The 25,548-nt window shown below is 44.4% G+C and overlaps 1 protein-coding gene across 2 annotated transcripts; it reads right to left on the reverse strand.

The window, feature by feature from the left end:
• Positions 1 to 4,468: 4,468 nt before the first annotated feature.
• LOC149343346 (metallo-beta-lactamase domain-containing protein 1) lies at positions 4,469 to 25,326 on the reverse strand. 2 transcript variants are annotated; one of them, XM_089545870.1, is made up of 6 exons: positions 25,154 to 25,326; positions 24,581 to 24,743; positions 23,899 to 24,061; positions 18,584 to 18,747; positions 12,126 to 12,240; positions 4,469 to 9,547 (listed from the first exon to the last, which is right to left on the reverse strand). In XM_089545870.1, the coding sequence occupies exons 1-6, from the start codon at positions 25,165 to 25,167 to the stop codon at positions 9,327 to 9,329; spliced, it is 840 nt and encodes a 279-aa protein (XP_089401996.1). In that variant the 5' UTR covers positions 25,168 to 25,326; the 3' UTR covers positions 4,469 to 9,326. The 2 variants fall into 2 exon arrangements, with proteins under 2 accessions (XP_089401996.1, XP_089401997.1); XM_089545871.1 differs by having other exon boundaries at positions 25,017 to 25,325.
• Positions 25,327 to 25,548: the final 222 nt, after the last annotated feature.

Below are 25,548 nucleotides of genomic sequence, written 5' to 3' on the forward strand. Positions count from 1 at the left end.
CAATCATCCCGTTCCTTAAAGATAAAAAACAAACCAAGACCCACATCTAGATATAACCTTTCATTATCCGTAGTTTACACCAACGTTCGCAGTTATCTTCCGAAGCGAGAGCTTGTGTCCAACATCATATCATCAACAGGCAGCAATCTGGTCATCTTAACAGAAACCTGGCTAAAAAATTACGTCACCGATACCGAAGTTTTGGCAGACCTACCTGACTTCCAAGTTTTTCGAAATGACCGCGAAGGATCAAGGGGCGGTGGTGTTCTCATAGCCGTTCATAACCAAATTTTATGTACTATGATAAATATCAAATCAAAGCTTGAAATACTCTGGTTACTATGTCGAGCATCACCAAAAACAGTGCTACTGGGAGTCTGCTACAGGCCTCCCCATCCCACACCCGACTTTTGCAACGAACTCAATAATAACTTAATTCGTCTGACAACAAGCTATCCAAATGCCTTCATTCTCCTTTTCGGGGATTTTAACTTCCCAAACATTGACTGGTGCAACCTCCCATCTTCTTCAATAGCAGGTCCTGTAGAGGAAAGGAATTTCATTGACATCTGTTTGAACTTTAATTTAACACAATTAGTGTCACAACCAACGCGCGTCACGCCTGAATCCGAAAACATTCTGGATCTTATTTTGACAAATAACCCGAATGCCCTACTTTCCGTTGCATATCTTCGAGGAATTAGTGACCATAATGTCATTCATGCTACCTTCTCATTTCCTGTAACACCAAATAAGACTCAAAAGAAAACTATAACACTTTACGAAAAAGGTAATTATGACGCGATAAATCATGAACTTGATACCTTTTTTCCCAGCTTCGAAGCTGCATGTCACACTCAAACGATCCAAGATAACTGGGCGATGTTTAAGAATAAGTTAAATGATTTGGCTAATAAATATATACCAACTGTCAACATTCGCACCAGCCACCAAAAACCCTGGTTTACTAAATCCTTAAAAAGACTAGAAAATAAAAAAAAGCGTCTCTATCGGGCGGCTAAAAACAACCCATCCCGATTGCAAACCTACTACGAAGCCGAAGATGAATATTTGACTGCGATCCGCAGCGCGAAGCGTTTATTTTATGCTACTACACTTCCAAATTTGTTGCGCAGTAACCCAAGACAGTTTTGGCAAGTAATAAACCCTCACCCACAACGCGCTATCACCCTCACCAATGATTTACAAGAAACCATTACCGATGCTGAATGTGCCGACGCTTTCAATTCCGCATTTGCCACTGTTTTCACGAAAGAAATCGAAACGCCCTTTTCTTTTCCTTTTCCCAATATGGAAGGTACCATGCCAAACATCACATTTTGTGAAGACGGAATTTCATCCATAATCCAGAAGACTAAGCTGTCGTCATCATTTGGCATTGATGGTATTAACTCTAAAATTCTAAGAAACACGAGACACACGGTTACTTCATACTTGTCATTGCTGTTCTCCCAGTCACTTTCTTCAGGAACCATGCCAGATGATTGGAAAGTGGGAAAGGTCGTTCCAGTCTACAAAACAGGTAACAGATACTCTCCATTAAATTACCGACCTATCTCCCTAACAAGCGTGCCATGCAAAATCATGGAACAAGTCATCTACTCTCAAATTATTTCTTTCTTAGACTGTAACAATTTTTTTCATCCCTCGCAGCATGGGTTCCGCAAAGGTTTCTCCTGTGAAACCCAATTAGCTCTTTTTGTTCATGACTTACACACTAACATGGACACTAATGTGCAAACTGACGCAATCTATCTGGATTTTGCGAAAGCCTTTGATAAGGTATCTCACCAGCGCTTGTTACTAAAACTTCAACTGCTGAACCTAGATCCTAGCGTTATAATGTGGATACAGGAATTTTTGTCCAATCGTACGCAAATGGTTTTAATCAACAGTAACTTATCTAGACCCCTCCCAGTAACTTCCGGCGTGCCCCAAGGATCTGTCCTTGGTCCTCTGTTATTTTTAATATACATTAACGATTTACCTCAGTGTATTTCTTCTAATATACGCATGTTCGCAGACGACTGCGTCATTTACCGCACAATCAAAAACATATCTGACCAAACTGCTCTCCAGAACGATCTAATCAGCGTTTCAGACTGGTGCAACAATTCACTAATGACGCTAAATGCCAACAAATGTAAATGCATGTACTTCTCCCGCCGACGCAGTCCCTTTTGTTTCCCTTACACAATTCTTAACACACCCCTGGAACTAGTGCAGTCTTACAAATACCTAGGTGTAACGCTCTCTCACGATTTGTCTTGGAGCACACATGTCACTAACATTATCGCCGCAGCTAACAAAACCTTAGGCTTTCTGAAACGTAACCTGCGAAACGCCCCGGAACATGTCAAATTACTAGCTTATAAATCACTTGTCAGGCCAAAACTGGAATACGCGTCGCCCATTTGGAATCCGCACCAAGCATATCTCGCCGACGCATTAGAATCAGTTCAAAATCGCGCTGTTAGATTTATTCATTCATCGTACTCATATAATATCAGCGTTTCATCTCTCAAAGCAGAATCTGGTTTATCATCGCTTTTCTGTCGACGTCGCATTGCTAGCCTTTCACTGTACCACAAGTTCTTTTTTTCGTCCCTTAATCAAGCACCATACATCACAGCAGCAGCACGCATATCATATCGAACTAGCCATCCACTTCAAGTTGCGCGCCCACGTGCCCGGACCACCACCTTCACTGCCTCATTTTTTTTCCGAACCGCCACAGACTGGAACGGCCTTCCCCACGAAATCGCTTCTACTACCTGCCCATCTTCGTTTTTGCGACTTGTATCTGACCATTTTTTCAATAACTGTTTACAATGATCCTTATTGTTTGTATAAAAACCCACCCCTTATGTAATGCCCCTACGGGGGACTTTTAAGGTAATAAACTGAACTGAACTGAAGCTTCAGCGGGGAGGTCGTTCCAGTCTCTTGCGGTCTGGGCGAAGAATGATTTTAGGTGCGCAGAAGTAGATGCTCGAGGTGTATGAACAACTTTCGGATGACTGATGCGAAGTGAAAGGCGGTATGCAGGGGTGATAACGGATTGGCTGAAATGCGAATGATAAAACTTGTGGAAAAGGCAGAGTCTGGCTATTTTTCGACGGGATTCAAGGCTGGGGAGGTTAGCTTTTGTTTTCAATGCTGTTACGCACGTATGATATGAGTAATCAGAATATACGAATCTTATCGCGTGGCTCTGGACGCACTCAAGGGTTTTGGCTAGGTTAATTTGTTGGGGGTCCCAGATTGAGCATGAATATTCAAGTTTAGGACGGACAAGAGTTAAATAGGCGGACAGTTTTATGAAAGCAGGTGCCAAACGCAAGTTACGCTTTAGATAACCAAGAACACGGTTAGCTTTGTTGGTTATGTTCATTATGTGGGTGGTCCAAGAGAAATCCTGTGTAAAGCTAATACCTAAATATTGATATGAAGATGCGTGTGTTATCATGGAACCGCGAAGGGTGTAATTGGAATTAGGATACGATTGACGACGATGAAATGATACTAGCGTTGTTTTATTAGCGTTTAAAGACATCAGCCAGTTTGCGCACCACTCTTCCACAAGTCCTATGTCGCACTGCAGATGGTAAGTGTCTCTGTTACAAGTGATGCTCCGGTAGATGATGCAGTCGTCGGCGAACAAACAAACGGTGGAAGATAGATTACTTGGGAGGTCGTTGATGTAAATTAAAAATAGTAGAGGTCCTAAAACCGTGCCTTGAGGTACGCCGGAGGTAACAGGGGAGATGGAAGATGCATGATTGTTAGCCCATACAAACTGTTGGCGGTTAGTCAAAAAATTCCGGAGCCAGTCGTATACTAGTGGGTGGAGGTTTAGGCGCGAAAGTTTAAATAAGAGGCGTTGATGGGAAACTTTGTCAAAAGCTTTTTCAATGTCTAAGAAAAGAGCGTCGACGGGTGTGTTCGTGTCCATACTAGAACTGATGTCATGAGTAAAGAGGGCCAGTTGGGTAGAGCAGGATAGGTTTTTCAGGAATCCGTGTTGAGAAGGGTAAAAAAAGCTGACAGACTGCAAGAAGGTCATGATGTGTGAGTAAATTACGTGCTCCATTAATTTAGAGGGAACGCTAGTGAGGGAGATGGGACGGTAGTTCTTACTGGACGATGGGGGGCCTTTTTTGTGTACTGGGATGATTTTCCCCACTTTCCAGTCGTGGGGTACAATACCGGACTCGAGTGATTGCTGGAAGATACGACAAAGAAGAACAGCTACGTTTTTAGTATTCTTGAGAACTTTTGTGTTAATTTCATCTATACCAGCAGATGAGGTTAGTTTCATGGAATCGATCAACGCGATTATTCCGTCTTCATACTTTGTACCCCATCTTCATACTTTGTACCACGAGATACCCATCTCTTGAAGTGTATAACACTGCTAGGAGAAGACAAAGGCTTAACAAGGCACTGACTTTTCTTAGTATTTATTAAGCATAGAAGACCTAGCTACAATCATAGAGCACAGTGACTCAAAGATGACACCAAGTGTCGCTTAAGCATGCAAGTTGCTTGCATACTCGTTCCTTTTGCAAAACGCCCGTACAAAACTCTAGAAAAATGCAAAAATACTTGCAAATCTCTTGTGCAGTTCCAAAAAACCTTTCATAAAATCCACTTTGTAAACAAATGTGTTCCTAAGTGTTGAAAAAGGATGTTCATCAAACCACTCCCCTCTAGGTACAGTAAAATGCAATGCTGTACTTGCACTAACAAGTATAAGTGGCACCTATTTAGTGCTTTATAGAGGGCAGTACTTTAACCTAGCTAGTGTGTACGACATAGCAAAGGAATTTGCACTTCACTAACTCACACTGTCACATACCGACATGTGGCAAGAGATCTTCCCTGGATGAATATATCCTCCACTATCACGCGAAATGAAAAGCAGGACGCAGCGAGTACTTCTCACATCACTTTCAATCAGTAATGCAGAGGTGGTGACAACATGTATGATAAGCGTGCAAGTGTTACCCGCTGATATTCAACTCGCACAACCCTCAGATCACTTCGCTACGCACAGTGGCTCACACCAAAGCCTCATTTTTTAGCAAACCAAACTGTGCACACGTTGCGGCTGCATTTACAGGGCACACTGCCAATACCAGATAAGGCAGAGCATGGATTATATTGCTAAGCAGGTAGAACCTCACTACTATATTGCACCAACTTAAAAGAAAAAAAAAAAGGATGTCTAAGATGCCACTGAATTATTTCACGGCTCTACACTGTGTCGCATGCCAAGCTCATAGCTGCTGGAGATATGTTATCTGGACAAAAACTGAGACTCAGTAGTTTACGCTCCAGATATATGACACCTTCCACTAATACCAGCTATTAACAGTGATCACGAAAACACAGACCATAACTTCTGCAAGACTCAGACGTGCTTCACAAATGAAACAAGGACTAGCTTTGACAGTGCTCCAACACTCAATGCTTGCTATGCTGCGAATTTAAAAATGCACAGATATGAAAGCACAAAGGCATTAAATCTTTACTTCTTCATGCATCAACATGAGCCTCGCGTAATTCCCAACAAGTGGGAAGATCTGAGCAGTGGTGGTACACGAAGAGTTCAGTGCTCTACCACATGACCAACATACAATCAGCATCAGCACGCAGTGAGTAACACATGCAGAGCAATACCTACCGTATTTTCCTGTGTATAAGACGCGGTTTTTTTTCAAAAATCTTGCTGGTGCGTCCTATACAAGGGTGCGTCTTATATACGAATTTTCCGGGTTTTTTTTTGCGAGTTTAGAAATTACTCAGGTTCATGTTCAAGCTTTTTCCACCGAAAAAATATTACTACCAATAACGCGGTTGTAACATGGTTAATACTTCAATACGGGGACCGCCGTGCGCAACTTTTTTAGGTGAACTTTATCATGAAACGGCGGGGTTGACCACTTCCGGGATCTTAAACACGCGGCCGTTTCGGAGGCCCCAAGCAAAGGTAATGTGAAATGACAAAAGATAGCGACAGTCGCGCTTCTCGCCATTATCAAGACAAGCCAAGAGAAGCCGATGTTTTTTTTTTTAGTCACCCTTTGCAAGTACGTAGTGCGAAGAGAATGCTTCAGCCGCGTTGCCTTTTCGATAGCGCATCCGAAGATGAAGACTTTGAAGGTTTTATGTAAAAATAAATTGTTATGGACATAGAGTTCTTTCGCTTTTTTTTCTTTTGTGCTAAAACGTGGGCTGGTATGGCGTGAGTGTTGCATTTTTCGATCACTTAGCGTTGCTTAAGAACTTCTCACACGTACGGTGCATTTTGCGATGGTCGCATAAGCATGTTTAATTAAGCCTCACTAGCCTAACTGGGTAAATGGGGGTGCGTCTTATATACCAATTTTTTCAATGACACCCTGCATATATGGCGGGTGCGTCTTATACAACGGTGCGTCTTGTACACCGGAAAATACGGTATATGAGTTACCAGTAGTTCGATGCATGCTACCTTACGAATGCCAGTCCATCTGACAAGAGTGAAAGGTCCAAAAATGTAAAGAAAGTAAAAAAAATCAAGATTTCTAACCACGATTCCCTTCATTATTGCTATAAAAACGGAATGCCATCATCCTTATATTAAGAAATATGAGCAGGAAGCATTTGAAAAGCATAAGGCATTAAAGAAACAGCAAAGAGATTGGTACAGACTGTTTCAAGAGAACCAGGAGACAGCAGGAGGCAAGGAGGGCGAAAGATAACAAAATATAGAAAAAGTGTTAAAGGGACACTGAGGAGAAATTGAAGTTGGCTTGTATCGACAGAATACCAGCTCCTGATCGCAAAAACGCCACTCACACTGACAACAAAGCTCTTGTAACGTAGAAAAGAGCAAGAACCAAAATACAGGTATCGCCGCCACAGGCCAAACTCGCAAGTACAAGCGTGGTGACGTCACAGGACAAAACAGTGTTGCTAGAACCAATGGTTCTAGCAACACTAGGACACGAGAAGCACAAATCACTGAGGCGCAGCCAATGCATGCGCAAATCTCCTTGACGTCGCCAGATGGCGCCACGTGCCCGGCAGCTACACGCGCGCCTGAAGCATTGGGACCAATCAGCGCCTGCTCATCGCATTAGGTGGGCTCCCGGTATTCCGCTAGCGGTAACAAGGTACACGGTATGCTAAAGGTGTCTATTTGCGAGAACTTCGTTGACGACTTCGAGAACGAGATCCATCGTAACGCTGGCAAAACGCAAGTGCAAACGTAAGCGAAGCGACGGCCGCAATAGCCGATAGATGCATGCCTTCAACGTGCGGCCGGCGGTAGCTTTCTTTTCGGCTGCTGCTAGACCGCACTGCTGGCCGCCAGAAATCACGGAGTCTGCGTCACGTCATGATCACGTCACTTAGTCCTGTGTCGTCATAGGAGAATCCCAAGTTTGAATCAGAGCGGCGGGAAAAACTTTTTCAACTTCAAATCCAAATTTCTTAGAATTAAATGCATTTTTCGCTGCCGGCCAAGTGGCAACAAAGCCATGATATGCCGAACTATCAGATTTTGCTATAAAAAAAATATTAATAGTGCTCTCCTCACTGTCCCTTTAAAGCTCACCCAAGACTCTCTACAGCAAACGAACATTACGTCTCAGGGTGTTTGACAACAAAATGCTGGCATAAATAGGAAAATTTTAAAAAAGATGTCACATGCAAGATAATCAAATAAACGTTAATGAAAAAGACTAGTGATGAGATCAAAAATCTGCAGCAGCAAGTTCAAAGGAAGGAGCGATGTGTATTCAACAGACAGTAAGCTGTCCATCCTGCCAAGCCAAAGAAAGTCCACAAAAACACCAGTGACCTAAACACACACAGACACTAAAAGTAAGGCTTCTGGAGTAAACACTCGCGCATATCAAACATGAGTTCATAAAAGAGAAACATGAGGCTGATCCATGGATAAAGTTCTTCAAGTGCAAGGAAATGTGAAATATAAATAGAATAGTATCTCACTGTATGAGTTGAATCTATATAAGTAGAGTCTATATAAGCTCTTGCATTGGCTTCGATCCTGAGCAGCAATCCTCACTTCAATGGTAATGAGCTAGGGAAATCCTTGAAGGAATTTGCCAACTTGAAGGCATCTACCAGAGGGATCAGGGCACCAAAGCACTTAGCAGCAACAGCAATGAATTCACCATTAGCATTTTAAATTCAAGACAGGTTTACAAGGGAGCATTGGGCACACGCAGAGAACTAAATGACACAGCTGCATAAAATAAGAAAAAAAAAATGCACCAGCAATTTTAGAAGAACAAAATACGTCAAGAGGTAGAGTTCATGGAACATATTAGAACAGTTGGTAAACATAGTTTTGGTGGCACAAATGAACAGATGTGCAATACTAAGGCCACAAGGCAAGTACCACTTTTTGTTTAGGTAGTTCCTCACACAAGTTTGGCCTTTCACCCCGTTAAAGAGCGGCGCTTGCTAGTTACGTCAGTTTCCTGTCTGTCTGTTCTCGGACAGGCCATAAGTACTCTCCGCTACCGTATTTATTCCAATCTAGGCCGACAGCTTTCTTTAAAAACGTGAGATACGAAACTCCTAGGTCGACTTAGGTTCGAGGATTTTTTCATTATATTAATAATATAAAATGGCAACGTATAAAAACAAAAAAAGGCAGCACGCATGTGGCACCCCCACATAATGCCTACACAAGACAACACTGTAGCCGTTACTATCCGTAGCCTAAACCAATAAAAGCATACTTGAGCACTGGCTACAATTTTGACTTCGTTTCCTTTTCGTGCAGAGTCATGGGCATGCGTTAGGAAGGTCAGTGATGACGAGCGAGCGAAAGTAGGTTCATGGAAATAAATGCAGTTTGCATGCTGTTCCTGCTGTTGTTTGCTTACATTTGAGGAAAGCTTTAATTTTTAAATTGGCCCTAAATTTTCGGGTGTCAGCTTAGAATCGAGGCCGACCTAGATTCAAGAAAATACAGTATGTTTTCATTCTAGCTTTTTAATGTGTAAAGTCAGGTCTAGAAATCGTCACTCTGTAGAAAAACTATTCTAGTAATACTGCCCCAGAGAAAGAAATACAGGGCACAGTGTTGAGTGAGCACAGTTATAAAAAGCCACTCAGTGGGTAAAGGTGCACAAGATAAGCTCACACTCCTGCCTAAATCAATGCCTGCTACTGCACAGCCGTTATCATCACAGACAGTTTACCAAGATAATGTCGATGCTATATGTGTAAACTAATGTGGAACACAGGCCTGGCTGCTACACCCTAGGCGAAACGCAGCATCAATCGCCGTCCTCGGAACTGAGGCACTCGAAGAGGCCCGCGTGCTTGTCCCGCATCTCGTCGGTGACCTTGAACATGGGTCCGTGGCCAGGGATGATGTAGTCTGCCACGTCCAGGATCATCTGCCGACTCTTGCACTGCTGCTGGGGGTCCTCGCTCCCACCGACCTCCTTCCACAGCTTGGGGTTCTCAATGTCCTCCTCCTTCTCAAACAAGTCCCCTGCAATGGATTAGGAAACATTAAAGAAAAAAAAGCCTCATTACGCTTCACTTTATTACCTTAAAGACCCCCAGTTAGGGGGTATTACATAAAGGGTGGGTACAGATAGGATCAAACTTTAAGCACAAAGATGTTACCCCCAGTTAGGGGGTATTACATAAAGGGTGGGTACAGATAGGATCAAACTTTATGCACAAAGATGTTATTCGTTAAACATGGCAGTTATACAATTCAAAAATGAGGATGGACAGGTGGTTGCAGTGACGTCATGTGGAAGGTTGTTCCAGTCTTTGGCTGAGCGAAGAAAGAATGATGGTGCAAACGTTGTGGTATTAGTCTATGGACGGGAAACTTGCAGGGGATAACCAAGGCGGAGTGAAATGCGTGCTGGAGGGCTAATGTAGGGTGGAATATGCAATGAGCTGCAGAAGAACTTATGAAATAAGCACATACTGGTGATACGACGATGACAGGCAAGGCTTGTTAGGCTCAACTCTGCTTTTAAAGATGATATGCTGATATCATATGAATAACATGAATGAATAAATCTAGTGGCTCGGTTCTGCGGCGATTCTGTAGCGGTTGTGTAGTTTCAACGCCAGCAATGATACACAGAACATCGAACATTCCAAGAAAGAATTTCTTCAATTCAGCTACAAAAAAAAACCTTGTTAATTCTAACTTCAAAGAACTAGGAATAATGTTAAAATTATCCGAAAGTTCGAATTAAAGAATTATCCCAAAAAGCTGTCAAAAACTGCTTGCATCAGGGTAAATTTATTTTCTGAAACACTGGGGAATGGTTGCCTGATTTTGAGACGAGAACAGCGGGGCAGTGACTAATTTGTAAGCTCTCACCAATGCTTTATTGAATGCACACTGTCGGGAACATCGAAGCACAGTTGCTACAAAATCCAAACAGCCTCCTGCATCCTTCACACTGCGATGCGATGGCTCCCCCACTACCGCATCACACTCAACATAAACGGCACCATCGTGTGTGAGGAGGCCTCAACGCGCAAACTGCGAACGGCACACGATCAGCGCGACCGCATAGTTTCGGCGCTCAGCAAAAACCGAACTATGTGGCAGAGGCAAAGAAAACAGCTCAGCGGAGCCAAAGCGGTGAGAAAAAAAAGGCCAATCAGCATCCGAAATGGTGCTCAGCTGGGTTAGGCTGGCTGGCTGATGCTGGCTAGTTCAGACGCCCTCGCTGTGGGCTCGCATAAGCTCAGAAAAGCGAAACCAAAACTAAGTGGTCGGACCTTTTTAGACTTACTTAAGCCACAGACTTATATGGGCCGGCACTGAGCCGGCAGTTTGAATTATCTGGATTTCTGAATTAACAGGGTTCAAATTAACAAGCTTTTACTGTACGAAGACTATTCTGGGGAGCCTTCTAGTTGGTATTCCAAAGCCCCTCTTTAACCAGCTAACTGCTCACGATGAGCCCACACCATTATACAGTTCCTGCTGCTAACTGTGAAATGTGATACCAAACTTGTCACAAGTGGCAGTACAGCAGTGGAGGTATTGCATTCGGAAATCGGCCATGTTTGCAGAAATTTCATCAGTCTTTGTTTGCTACCCATGGTAACAAAAGCATTCTTTAGGGCCACCTTGGGACTGTTTTCGGCAGAAATCTTTTGGAGCGCGATTGATAGGGCCTTGCAGATTCCAAATCTGTTGTTTCATTTTTTTTTTGTGACTTGAAACCCGTGTTTCCCCTCAAAGAAACATGTTTTGAGTCAGTTGAGGCAGTGAAGAAGTAATCAGCAGGTGTACTGAAGCAGCTTGACAAAACTGATCTGCTCCATGTCTCCAACTAATGGAAAACAAGACTGCACTGGTGCGAACAAGGAGTATATTGAAGGAGATAAGCCCTAGATTTGTGATACATAAAAATAAAGCTGAACAATTTTATCAGTTTCGTTTTTTAATAGACAGGCACTGTACAAAGTGCCCAACACCAATGGGTGGGATTCTTTTACCTCATCAGGTAACACAACTGCATGACCAACTTGCTGCAATCCGGTCACGGAGTGGCCTCAACCTCACAAAACAACAGAAGTAATGTGCTATTTTCACGCATCACTCAGAGGTGGCGTTCCATTCCATTTTAAATCACAGTATGCATAACAAGGTAAGGGGATTGAGGGGCTCTTTATAAATATGAGAGAAGCCAACAGCCACAGAAACCAAGGGGCACAGGGGATTTTTTTTAAATTAATTTATTTATTTTGTGGTGTAGATCAATTTAGAACATTACTGAATATGTTATCGCTTAAAGCTAATTGATTAGAAAAGCAGAAGAAAAAACAACCACATGCCGCCGGTGGGATCCGAACCCACGACCTCCGAATTACGCGTCAGGTGCTCTACCTCTGAGCTACGGCGACGGCTGTCAATTCTTCTGCTTTCGGGGGTATTTATGTTTATAAATAACCTAACCTTGAGAGTGTTCATCAGCGCCACCCACGTTCGTAAGTGGCGGACGTAGAACGTCCTGATTTACCGCTGGTGTGACGTAGAACGTCATAACAGCCTTGCGTAAGGGGGCAAGTAAACCAGTACATACCTGTTATGGCCACTGTGCCAAGCTTTGCAGTTTTCACTACAACGCTCACATCTGTCAAGGTGTGGCCCGGGGTTGGGATGATCTGGACATCAGTGGCAATCCGATAGGGCTCATTCTGAAGGAGAAGAAAAGAAACCCACATAGCCAGCAGTTACGACTGCAATGCATTTGTTCCTCAGAGAAGCACAAATAGTACTGGAACTGCAAACACATGGCATGTGAAATAAAGACAGAACTTTGGGTGCATAAGTTTGTTAAGGGGGGACACTAGCCTAAACATTGAACTTTTGAACCACTTGCTCGATATCATTGAAACTTGTGGGGCTAGGTTAATTTGCTGCTGGGGCCACCTCTGCCAAATTTAATTATTCTAGAATAAGTATGAAGGATGTTATGCAACCTTTGTGCCAAGGATGACTATGCTTGCTTACGAAAACTATTGTTTGAAATATAAGTGTAATTTTCCCAATTTTTTGTGTTATGTGGCATTGGAAATGTCCGGAGCACAGAACTGTGGAATTATTTTGCTTAGTTCTCCTATATTTTGAAAGAATGATACCACACAAAGAATGACAATGGATTTTCATTTTGCATCAATTTTTTAAACTCATTTTTTAGTGTGAAGAAAGGGAAAAAATAGACAAACTGAGCGCACAGTTGTGTTCCTCATAAAATTTCGCTCCAGAAAACCTGCTACAATACCAATATTATCAAGTAATATTGAAATGATAGTTTTCCTAAGCTGAAGAAACAGGAGATGAGAAATATAGATTCGCATGATTGCAAATCATCCAATTTTATTTTAAGCAGTACAATGTTCAAGCCAAGCCCCCAGCTGAATAATAAAATTTGGCAGAGGTGATCCCAGCAGTGATATTCGCAAGTTTCAATGAAATGAGCAAGCGGTTCAAAGTTCATTCTTTAGGGCAGTGTCCCCCCTTAAAGTTCATTAAAAATTTTGCAAGTGTTTGCCATGAAAGCAACGCACTTTCTTCAAATCACAAGGAAACTGGCAATAAATATTTTGGATACTTTTAGTGCTCACCATTAGCAACCTTGAGCTCTATAACCATTATTAAATTCAGGATGGCAATGTTCAAAAAAACAGCAAACTTTCAGTTTTCTCTGCCACAAGCTTACATCACAAATGCGGAAACTGAGACAGCAAAAACCAGAATTATGCAAAGCTGGAAAAAGACACCAGCAATGTGTTCTGTTTTGCTACTAATAATAAGCCTGGATGCTTTGATAACCGAGAGAGTGAAAGACTTTGACGCTCCTTATAAACCACGTTAGTCAACTCAATCATTAGCAGACCCTACACCACAAAAGTCAGGACTTCGACCCAAACTATTGCAAACGAGTCTCTACGCTGAAGTGCCATTTCCAACTCAATGCATGAAGGACTTAAATGCGATACCCTTCTTGCACATAAGGCATAGACTGAAAGTTGTGTGGCCTGGCAACACTGTGGTAATAGCAGCTGTTGCATTGTTTGTGGTAATGGCCCACTTGCACCATGTTTACAGGATGCCAAGAACCGAACCATTCAAAAGCAAGGTGCCAATGAAAATCCATCATGCTAGGTTGCTGCCATGAATGCAAAGACCCACAACTTCTCAGTGAGTTATAGACTTCCAGACTCATAAAAAACTGGAAACCACCTCTGCTCTTTAAACAAAGGATTAGCCTAGAGGTAGCCATCTTTGCCACACGCACATTGCTTGGCCTTGCACACTTCAATACTGCCCAACCTACCTCAGTTTAGTGAAATCCGTGAAGTTCAGAAGACAGTCTGTTTGTTTTAACCCAGTACATATATAGCTTGTGCCATCTGAGGGGAGAGAACTGGGAACAGCCTTCCTTAATATGGAGAAGGCGTAGGACTGTGTACAGCAGAAAACTCTGGCAGAGTCTACAGCACAAGGGGCGGCCAGAAGTATTCGCCCGTTTTAACGCCCCTTACAGGCACTAAGGTAGTTGTGGAGTGGCAAGACCTCTGCTCTCGCCAGATCAATGTGCAACGGTGTCTGCGATAATGGTGCACACTTTCCCCACTGTTGTTCATAATACTACGGAATGATCCGGAGAGGAAGCTAAAGAGCTGCGGGATCTTGTTTGACCTAATGTACATAGATGGCGGTAGCACGGTGCAATAGGTAGCTCCAGAACAGTGTTACGCCGACGACGCCGTCCTAACGGCAAGCTCGGAAGAAAGACTGCAATGTCTACTGGATGTATGCACTACACGCACTAAACAGCCGGGCTAGCAGTTCAGCACGCGGAAGGGTGCTGTTCTCGGTTGGTTTCATGTTGAGACCAGTGACGAGCCGAAGTTATTGCTGCAAGAGCAAGAAATCCCATGGGCATCGCTGTATCGATACCTCGGAATTGTTCCAACAACGCAGCGAGCGTGCCTGGAGGACTACAAACGGGGACTTCAAGAGAAAGTGTTATGCAACTGGTGTGTATATAGGGCCAAGAGCTGTGGTCCTTTAACAGGATGGAGGTGCTGTGCAGCATTTGGAAAAGAGTGATTGTGCCAGGGCTCATGCACGCTAATGCAGTGCTGTGTACCTCAGCAGCGACATGGGAATTCATGGAGCGAAGGCAGCGGCAGGTGGGACAGTAGGCCCTGGATGCCCACTGTTCATCCCCGAATGAGGCAGTACAAGAGGACACTGGCTGGTCCTCCTTTGAGGCCCAGGGGGCAGTAGCAAAGATCAGTTTTGAGATGAGCTCCTGGGTACTAGGGAAGGATTACTGGGTCCATAAAGCAGAGCACTGCCCCCAATTATCGAGTCTATGCACATGCTGGAAGGCATAAGCACTGACGGCCAAATACAACATCCCCTTATCAGTCCTAATGAACCTGAAGGACTCCTGCTGGGGCATTGGGAGAGTGTGGGAGTGAGTGACGGTGACCCACATGGAGCTGTGGAGGATCACAGCAGTGACCAAGCCAGCTCTTACCCTGTACTCGGCGCAAAAAAGAGCCACTGGACAAGAATAAATGTCTGATAACTCCCTGGGTAGTTGCGCACAAGGAAATGGCAAGCACAGATCAGTGGCTTGGACAGTGTGGACATAATGTGTGTGGTGTGAGGCCATGAGGAAGAGACAATAGAAAATGTTGTTGATTGTCGAATGCTTCCGCCATGTCAACTGAGTGGAACCTCCTCTGGCGTAAGCACTGGGGTTCACAACAAGCCAGACAGCAGAAGATGATGCAATCAGCAGTGAGGTGTGTATGTGTGGATAACCCGGCAGCAAAGACCCAATCACCAAGGCCAGGATGCTATGTAGACCCAGTAGAAATGGGACAGCCACAAATCCAAATCCAAGCAACAGCAACACCATTTTGCGTTTTGTTCATGTTGCAATTGGTTCTGTGCTCTTTTCTCAAAATGAGCGGAAGGTGACAGCAATCACTACAGCTTTCAAGAAAAAAGCTATAGAATATGCGGAAGTGTGTGGCAACCTCGCGGCACAGAGCGAATTAGGAGCATCGAAAAAGAGCATTCAATACTGGCGGAACCAGAAGCAGTGTATCAACGAGGTGCAACAACCACAAGGAAACCTCATTTTGTGGACGGACTGCAGCGCATGAAAGATCACTGCCCATGTCTTTGGAGGGCATCAACATGAAAGCTGTTGAGAAAAGGCGAGCCTCTGGATTCAAAGTCTCGCCATCATAGGTGCGCCGATTAACGAAGTGAAAGGGCTTTGCTCTACGGCGACATACTTCCACCTGCCAGAAACTGCCTGAAGAGATGGTGCACAAGTCTTTTCGAAAAAGCAGCATCAGCAACGCACTGGTCTGCACACAGGACGATACTCTATGGGACAGCAACGAGAACAACTCGTCATCAGACTCGAGTTCTGATGACTTGGATGATTCCAAGTAAGACTAGCACACTTTATGCTCTTGCGGCATGCACTCTACATATGAGCAACACTTAAATGCAAATGAAAATAGACAGTATCATCACTGTGCAGCCGGATGAGTCATATTTGTTTCAAGGTAAGGGTGTCTTTTGGTAATTTTGCCATTCAATTACAGTACAACCTCGTTAATTCGAAGTCATCGGGACCGCAAGAAATCTTCGAATTAAGCGGGTTTTCGAATTAACCGAACACACCAAGAAATAAGACTTAGGCAAAAAAATTCGTTGCAGGAACGTGTTACCTTTATTCGGCATATTTTGAATTACTGAAAGTAATCAGAGATGCTGGTTTGCCGCGTCCGGTAGTTTGCGGCTCCTAAGGTCATGCTCTCGAGTTGGTCAAATAGACGAAACATCTCTGAACTTCCACCGCGGCACTCAACAAAACTGCGGATAACGTTCAGCGATCCGATAACTTCACCAAGAGCAGGTGCTCGGGGAGGCTCGTCGTCGCTGTCGTCGCTGTCATCACGCATGTTCGTACCAGCAGTGATCTCACTCTCCAAGTCAGAGTAGCCAGTCTGCTCTTCGCTCTCAAAGTTGATATACTCGGCGAAGCCGACTGCGTTGGACTCATCCTCTGCGCAGAGCGCATTGATGCGGTCGCAATACTCTGCTCCTTCTTTGTCAAGAGTAGTAGTACATGTGTGGTCTGCATCGGCATCAACAGTGCTTTCACTGGAAAAACCAGCGTGTTCAAAACACCGCCTGATCAATGTGGGCTCCACTTGTTTCCAAGCGTACACCATGAGGCATATGGCTCCGAGGAGGTCGATGGAGTACTCCTTGCCATTGTCGTAGCAAAGGAGCATGCGCTTGAGCAGGTGGTACCGATAAATCTTCCTAGTGTGGTGAATGACGCCTTGGTCCATCGGCTGTGAGATCGCAGTGGTGTTCGGAGGTAAAAATACCATCCTGATGGCCTGGAGATGTGGGATGTCGCCATGTGCCGGGCAGTTGTCGACGACAAATAGGACATTCCTGCCCGTGGCCGCGAACTTGCGGTCAAGTTGCTGCACGTACTCTTCAAATATTGCACCTGTCATCCAGGCTTTCTTATTGTGCCTGTAGACGAGTTCATCCTTTGGCGGCAGCCGCGCATTTTTGAAGCAGCGAGGCTTCCCCGTCTTCCCGACGACCAGTAGCGGCAGTTTGTGTTTACCGCACATGTTTGCGACGAACAGCACAGTGATGCTGTCCTTGGCCTGTTTTCTACCCTTGATGGCGGTGTTCTTCACTGAGAATGTTTTTGTTGGCAGCATCTTATAAAAAAGTGCAGCCTCGTCAAGGTTGTAAACGTCGTCTGCACCGTACTCGCTAAGCAGCGGCGCCAATGTGTGGTTTCTCCAATCCTCGACAACGCTCTCGTTAGTGCTGCCGCTCTCACCACAGACGGTCAGAAAGGTTAAATTATTGCGTTCTTTAACACGGCAAAACCATCCATTACTGCACTTAAATTCCTCGTGCCCAAGTTGTAGAGCTAGGTCGTTGGCCTTCTCCCGCAGTAGCGTTCCACTGACGGGAAGGTGGGCAGCGTTTGCTTTCTGCAGCCAGCGAAGCAGAGCAGCTTCGACATCTTGATACGTGGGAGCCCGCACTCGTGACCGCTTCGAAGAATATGTCTTGCCGTAAGCCTCTAGTATTTTTGACTCGTTGCTCAATATTGTGTACAACGTCGAGAGGGGCACGCCATGCCTTTTGGCCAACTCGGTCTTCGAACAAGCGCTCTTGCCTGCTTCCTGGATCAAGCAGAACTTCTGCTGCAGCGTTAAAGTCTTGTACTTTGGTATTTCTTCACTGCTACGGTCACAAAGCTAGCACTTCTGCACAGTCCCGCCCAAAAGAACGGCACAGTAGCCGACCCCTGACCACAGCGCACAACACAAAGAAATGGCGCAGGCGAGACCTGCGCGGCGGTGGTGGCGGCGTACTTGCGGCGTCGGAGGCACGGGGGAAGAGTGGGCAAAGCACACCAAGGGAGGGAATGGGGGCGAGGTCACGTGATAAAAACCGGTATGCCCGCCGTGTTGCAGTGAAGCACGTCTTCTCCTCTGCAGGCGCGTGTTTCGGCGGTGCGCGAGGCGCACTGTGGACCGATTTTTGTGCAGAGAGTGCTCCGGCTGGGGCGCTTCGCCTATAAATCATCACCATTACTATGTGGCTTTGCCTCGCGGCTCCGTAGGGCCGTCGTTTCCCCGGGTTTGCGGCGAAACATGGATCAGGCATTGCCGCATAGCAGTCCAAATTTTCGAATTAACCGGGCTGGCGCAGGCCGCCTGTTCGAATTATCCGGCCAAATTTACATTGGAAAATACGGGACCGCAGAAAACCTTCGAATTATCCGGGATTTCGAATTAACCGAGTTCGAATTATCGAGGTTGTACTGTATTATTTTTTTTTTTCATTTCAAGAAATCGCAAGTGAGAGGGGCAGACCTACATTCCGGTTTTTACGGTAGTCATTTCAAATCACTTCACAAACACAGGTAAACAACAATGACAAGTACGTTACATTTTCAAATGTGCACAGCTGGTACACATCCCCACTGGACACTGTGGTGCCAATGATGTGGGTGGCCCTCTGGAAGAGATTCAGGTTGCCAATGTGGTCCGAGTGGCCATGAGTGCACACCACGTAGTTGATTTCGTCACAGGACACACCAAGCTTGGCAAGACCTGCGAAAAGGCAAGACAACAACCAACTTGCGTCAGAGACACTGTCAAAAGAAGGCACTGCTATGGCGCAATGAAACCAAGTTTCGTAGGATTTAATTACTTAATGATCGAGCAATGGCATCACATTACAGTATTCATTAAACTACCTGAGCACATTTTTTTTACACGGTCAAGACCCGTTTACACAACAAAGGCACTAGTTGCATAACTAGGAATAGGGTTAGAAAAACCAAGTGAATCATCATCCACAAATTCTGAATAATTATCGCAGTGGTGCAGCTTGTTGCACCACAACAATCAGAAAGCCCAAGGACTGGTCACAGTACGAAGCTGATGTGCACAATATTTTCAAGTGTAGTCAAAGTTCCCTCATCACAGCTTGTCTCTTCACTGGAGATGGAAATCAGTTTGCAGAAAATTGGCGCAAAAGATGTATTTATTAAACAGCAAAGTGCTGGCCTGAGGCAAATGGATTGTGCAGGTCACTGACTGTGTAGATTGATCTCAAACAAATGCCCATCCTTGGTGTAATCACTGTCTTCTACAAAATGCTAGCACCACGTAAAGACGTCACTGCCACAGACCAACTGAACAACGTGCAGCATTTAGAAACCCGACTTCGTATATTCTGTGGTCAAACATGACATCGGTTCAACTGCAACTAGGCACACTGCTCCGAAAAAAACTTCACCATTTCCAATCATGTAAGAAATTACTCATAAGTAGCGTCCGTCTGACTGCAGCCATGCAGCGACAAAAGAAAGCTACATCAGTTTGCCAGAATCTTAGCAGTTGGATAAAAATATGTCTTAATTCAGAACCAGAGACCAATGCCTGTCCTTAGTAGTGCCACTAGCAGCTAAGCTAATCAGGTGAGCTTGGTGATACAAGGTGGGGCAGAAATGATTAGCAAGTCAGGACAGGTATGAGATTAGTCTAAACTATTCAGGGGAATTTCCCAAGGTGAAATAGATTTAACGGACCACAGACACCTAATTTAGTTGAGTGTTTTCTTCTTTAAAATGAAACATTAGATCATTAGAATACATCGTTCACTATGCGGCATTTGCCTATGACCGCTAAATAATTTATAATTGAATTTCTTCTTGATGCTGTTTCGGTTTCATCAAGCGAATGACGGCTGTGACCCGTTGGGAGCGTTTAAGACAAGTGAGGCATGAAAATAACTGCAATGCAACCACTGATATGTCATCTTTGTCATTCTAGCTTCTTGAAGCAGACTGGTCTAAGCGTTGTAGTGAATTAAAACCAGGTATCCGCAATTACACTGCAATTTTTTCCCATACGCCACATGACCTCAACACTCCCAACACATCACAGCCATTGTTCGGTTGATGAAACCAAAATGGCATCGAGAAGAAGTTCAATTATATATTAGTTACTAGCCGTAGGCGAACACCACATGCTGAACCATGTAATCTAATTTCTAACACACTTTTCGGAAGAAGGCCATACCAAACCATACCATACCAAGTGTTTGAGCCATACCAAAGAAACACTCTTCTGACCATTGCAAGAAAGATAGCTCAGATGAGAAATGTCCCTAAATTTTATGTTTCTACACAAAGCACTAGAGGAATGTACACACAAATAAGTGCCCATTATATGTTAGTGACATACTGTTTGAATACCACCAAACAAATAGAGGCAAATCTAAAATGTACAGAGATGTGAGCACTAACCTTTCAACACAATTTAAATCTTTGACCACTGACATCATCACTGCAAAGCTCCTTTGTAAGAAGAGACCATAAAACTCGGACACCAAAAAGTACTAGCTTCAGCAGAAATGACTGCCACATCACTAAATGTGCTAGTGGATGAAAGCTCACATGGGTTCTTTGAATGCTTCGTGTTCCATAAGTCTAAAGAAGAACAGCTAAAGCAATTAACCTTTAAGGCTAATGCTACACTACATGCTTGTCTGTTTCCTTAACCATTTTATTCTGTAATTTGTGAACTGAGCACTTGTTTCCACCTGATTTCAAAAACAAAATCAAAATACTCCACAAGAAAAAAAACGTTTTACTAAAAATCAACGAATATTAAGTGGTTTTACTAGGTACAGTGGTGAGCAGCCTTGTCTAGAGTGCTCGGACGGTGCACTTCCTTGCAAACAAATCTAGATTTTGTGGCAGCCTCTAGGGTCCAGCTGCAACACTTGCACGGAAGTAGCGCCAGATAGCCTCGTAAACAAAGCAGGCACGAAAACTTTGCCCTGTAATGAGGGGCTGCTCTCTAATTTCGGTTTTTGTTACCAAGTGCGCACTGCTCAAGCGCTCTAGACAAGGCTGCTCACCACTGTACACCATTTGTGGATTAAAAATGGCAGAATTAAAATCTATATCACCAAGCAGTTTTAAACACATACATTTAATTAAGATTCTTGCCAGTATGTGCAGCTAGAATTTGTAAAGATGCTCCCCACTGGCCAAACTGTGCGCATGTTTGTGCATGCGTGTTTTATCCAAGCTGTGGCCCATGTGCGGCATCAAGTGCCACAGGCATCCTATGCAGCACACGTCTCAAAGAACCATCTGCACTCTGTGTGCTCTTTGTTCTTTCTTAGCAGCTGCTCAGAGGTTGCATGTTTTGTCAGGCTCCTAAAATATCTAATCCTGCTCTTTTACCTAGTAATAAGCAAGTATGTGGTATAACAGTGTCACAAGAACACGAACTCTTTGTCGCACTCAGCAAAGAAGTGACAGTAACCAACTCTATCAAGCGCATCATGCAAATGAACATGCATATTCAGACACAATGTGATACGGCTAGCTGGCTTACGATGCAAAGCAGCGCAAGGAAAAGATATAAAAAAACAACATGACAGGTGCTAACTTGCCGTTCAGTAGTGAGTTTGTAACCATCTTGTTTGCTTCTGATTGTCGCTCATCTTCCCTAGTGTTACTTTTCTTCGTGAATTTCTACCAGCTTGCCCAGCTTTTTGTATTCATTAAAGGGACAGTGAGGAGAGCACTATTAATATTTTTTTTATAGCAAAATCTGATAGCTCAGCATATCATGGCTTTGTTGCCACTTGGCTGGCAACGAAAGATGCATTTATTTCTAAGAAATTTGGATTCGAAGTTGAAAAAGTTTTTCCCGCCGCTCTGATTCAAACTTGGGATTCTCCTATGACGACACAGGACTAAGTGATATGAAACATGATGTAACGCAGACTCCGTGATTTCTAGCGGCCAGCGCTGCCTAGCAGCAGCCGAAACGAAATCTACCGCCGGCCGCACGTTGAAGGCATCTATCGGCTATTGCGGCCGTCGCTACAGTCGCTTCGCTTACGTTTGCACTGGCGTTTTGCCAGCGTTACGATGGATCTCGTTCTCGAAGTCGTCAACGAAGTTCTCGCAAATAGACACCTTTAGCGTACCGTGTACCTTGTTACCGCTAGCAGAATACCGGGAGCCCCCCTAACGCCGGTGAGCAGGCGCTGATTGGTCCCGATGCTTCAGGCGCACACGTAGCTACCGGGCACGTGGTGCCATCTGGCGACGTCAAGGAGATTTGCGCATGCATTGGCTGCGCCTCAGTGATTTGTGGCTTCTCGGTTCCTAGAGTTGCTAGAACCAATGATTCTAGCAACACTGCTTTGTCCTATGACGTCATCACGCTTGTACTTGCGAGTTTGGCCTGTGGCGGCGATACCTGTATTTTGGTTCTTGCTCTTTTCTACGTTACAAGAGCTTTGTTGTCAGTATGAGTGGCGTTTTTGTAATCAGGAGCTGGTATTCTGCCGATACAAGCCAACTTCAATTTCTCCTCAGCGTCCCTTTAATAGCTAGATGATGCCTATCATCTATGGTCGACAAGTATTGTGCAGTGCTACGCAGTCAATATGCACACGCATGCTGATGGGTAGTCATGCAACCTTATGATGTCACCAAGTTTTCAGTTAATGTGAAGGCCGCCGTGGTGGCCCAGTGGATATGGCGCTCGGCTGCTGACCTGAAATACGAGGGTTCGATCCCGGACGCAGCGATAAGATTTCGATGGAGGCAAAATTCTAGAGGCCCTTGCACTGTGCGATGTCAGTGCATGGTAAAGAACCCCAGGTGGTCGAAATTTCCGGAGCCCTACACTACGGCGTCCCTCATAGCCTGAGTCGCTTTGGGACGTCAAACCCCCATCAGCCAAACCAAACCAGTTATTGTGAGCAACAATGACAAAGCAAACTTGGGAAAACAACAAGTGTTCGCTGCGGCACACATGAAATGGCAACCTCAAGGGGTAAAATACTGGCAAAGTAAGCTGAGATTGCCATAAGCAGGCAGTGACTGGATAAAAAACCAGTTATGAGGAATCCATATCATTTAAAGTATAAAATTTTTTTATTCAATACTCACATGCATAATATTTTCGGGATCCTTGAACTCGCGGTACATATGCGAGGCCTTCAAACACCAAAAACACACTAAACTAAGATGCAGCTACAATAATAGAAGCTGTGTGCTTTTTATTAAAGACCACATTAATGTTGATAGTACATTATCTAAGGAAAAAAATGCCATTCTGAGAGCCCATACCATAAAAGAGCAACCCTGCCATCTATAGATAAATGATTGGTTTGGTTTTTTGGGGTTTAATGTCCCAAAGCGACTCAGGCTATGAGGGACACCGTAGTGAAGGGCTCCGGAAATTTCGACCACCTGGGGTTCTTTACCGTGCACTGACATCGCACAGTACACGGGCCTCTAGAATTTCACCTTCATCGAAATTCAGCCGCCGCAGCCGGAATCGAACCCGCGTCTTTCGGGTCAGCAGCCAAGTGCTGTAACCACTGAGCCACCGGAGCGGGCCTATAGATAAATAAAAGATAAAATATCTCTATACTTTTCACACAGTAGATTCCATGCACATGCATCATGGACACCTCACTGGCATGTATTTTTATCTACCATGGTCATGCTCGTAAAACAAACACTGATTAGACAAGCATGTAGCCTTTTGATATGTTCCTGGTTCAACATGGCATCTACGATGATAATGCAAGAAGTCCTTTAATTAAAAGGTTTGACTTGTCTTCATGACACATAAAACTGAAGGTAGAAACAACTTTAAATTTCTACTTAATGCATTGATATCATGCTGACTTGTTTTACCAAAGGATGAACTTACTTTCTACCAGGAAGTCCCTGTCCCAGGCAGACAAGGTATCGACGATAATGTTGAAGCCAGGTCCGCGGACTAGGGTAGATGTTCCGTTTGCAACCATGGTGCGGCCATCCTTACTGAGAAGCGAGTATCCTTCTTTTATGACATTGATGTCATAGTCCATTCTCTAAGAAGAAAAGTGTGAACCAGATCACTCATAAGCTACAGCAGGTATTTTCAAATGGTCACAACGAAACAGCTTACATAAGCAACATACATAAGCAACAGGTTACAATGAAGTTAGGTGAAATCAATACCACAAACAGCGACCACAAAACCGTAATCGGTCGTTCACAAATCTAATTAAACAATACTCCTGTGTTTATCAACTTTTCTCAAACATCCGTACGCATTCGCGTTTTTCGGTGAAGAATATGAAAGGAACAAATAACATGCAGAGAACTGAAATAAAACATGAGAGCTGCGCACTGTTAACGAAGACAAATAAGAAAGGTTAAGCGAAAAGCCGTTCTTGTAAGCAGCGCAGCTCTCGTAAAAATGAGGTTCCAACTAGCCCAGTCATAAGCAGTTTGTAATAATATATTAGAGCCACAAAGAAAAGGTATACATCCCGCATGAACAGCGCTTCATTTCGCCAGTATGTTTTACAGCTAGTGACGTCGAATGTACGGAATGTACTACATACGGGTTGCCGTTCCCAAACCGAAGTAAAGAAATCGACGACAGGCGATCTTCCGCAGCTACTCGACTCGCTGATCAATGCTTCCTTGACGGGATCCTTGATAGAAATCGCGGAGTTAGCCGCTTCTTTACGGCAGGCGCTTCGCATCTCAACTCCGTTCTGGGACCTGCGATTGAATGGAACAGTTGCGCGCTTCAAACCCCGTCACGCGTTATCAGCGCAGTCAGATGACAGACTGCAAGCGCGGTCAGCTCTCCGCAAGCAGTTCTCTCATCTACCTTCATGTTCATAATCAAACAAAACAAAAAAGGGGGCCACAAGGCATGTACGGGAGCAAACAATGTCCGCGGCGAACAATGCACACAGACAGGCCAGCTGTTGTTTTCACCTTTTCCCGTCACTCTGGCCTGTTGAGCACTCACAAGTAACGTCAAATTACCTGACTGATGTGAACCGCTCACGCCGCTCTTTGAACTGCAGACGCCGACGATAGCACGTGAAAGAGCACCAGAAATCCGAACCCCTTGAATTCTGAGAAGCAGACACCACGCGATTCAATGGAGCTCCCGCACTCACCCGCCGCACTGCATTCTTTCAGCCGAGTCGCGCTTGAAAAGCGATACGAAGAGCTCGTGTCGACTGCAGTGTTTTGCACTACACTGCTTCCTTCGCTACCCAGAAGTGACAGCGCGCTCGGCTACAGTGCCGTGTTGTTCTGACCTGTTATGATTGGGACGTCATGCGAGCTATTTTGAAAACAAAACGCAATAAAATCTTCAAAACATATTTATCATCGCATCATGACCGAAACCGAAACTGCCTAAACAAGCCCATATATTTTCTTGCAAAAACACGTGAAAGAACTTTATCAGTTAATGACATCTGCTTACACTTTTCTTTTTTTTTAATTTATGTCTAAGTACGTACAATTTTTAAGTGCATGAAAATTTTTGCAGAGGTAGAGACAACCG

This window comes from Amblyomma mixtum, chromosome 5, assembly GCF_055824585.1.
Source record: "Amblyomma mixtum isolate Tamu chromosome 5, ASM5582458v1, whole genome shotgun sequence".
NCBI lineage: Eukaryota > Metazoa > Arthropoda > Arachnida > Ixodida > Ixodidae > Amblyomma > Amblyomma mixtum.

What these genes read in the sequence shown, in the direction of transcription:
- LOC149343346 (XM_089545870.1), bottom strand. An exon ending in CGGTTTGGGAACGGCAACCC is followed by an intron (nt 24,062 to 24,580) that starts GTATGTAGTACA and finishes TTTTCTTCTTAG; the next exon opens with AGAATGGACTATGACATCAA. An exon ending in TGGCACAGTGGCCATAACAG is followed by an intron (nt 9,548 to 12,125) that starts GTATGTACTGGT and finishes AATCCATTGCAG; the next exon opens with GGGACTTGTTTGAGAAGGAG.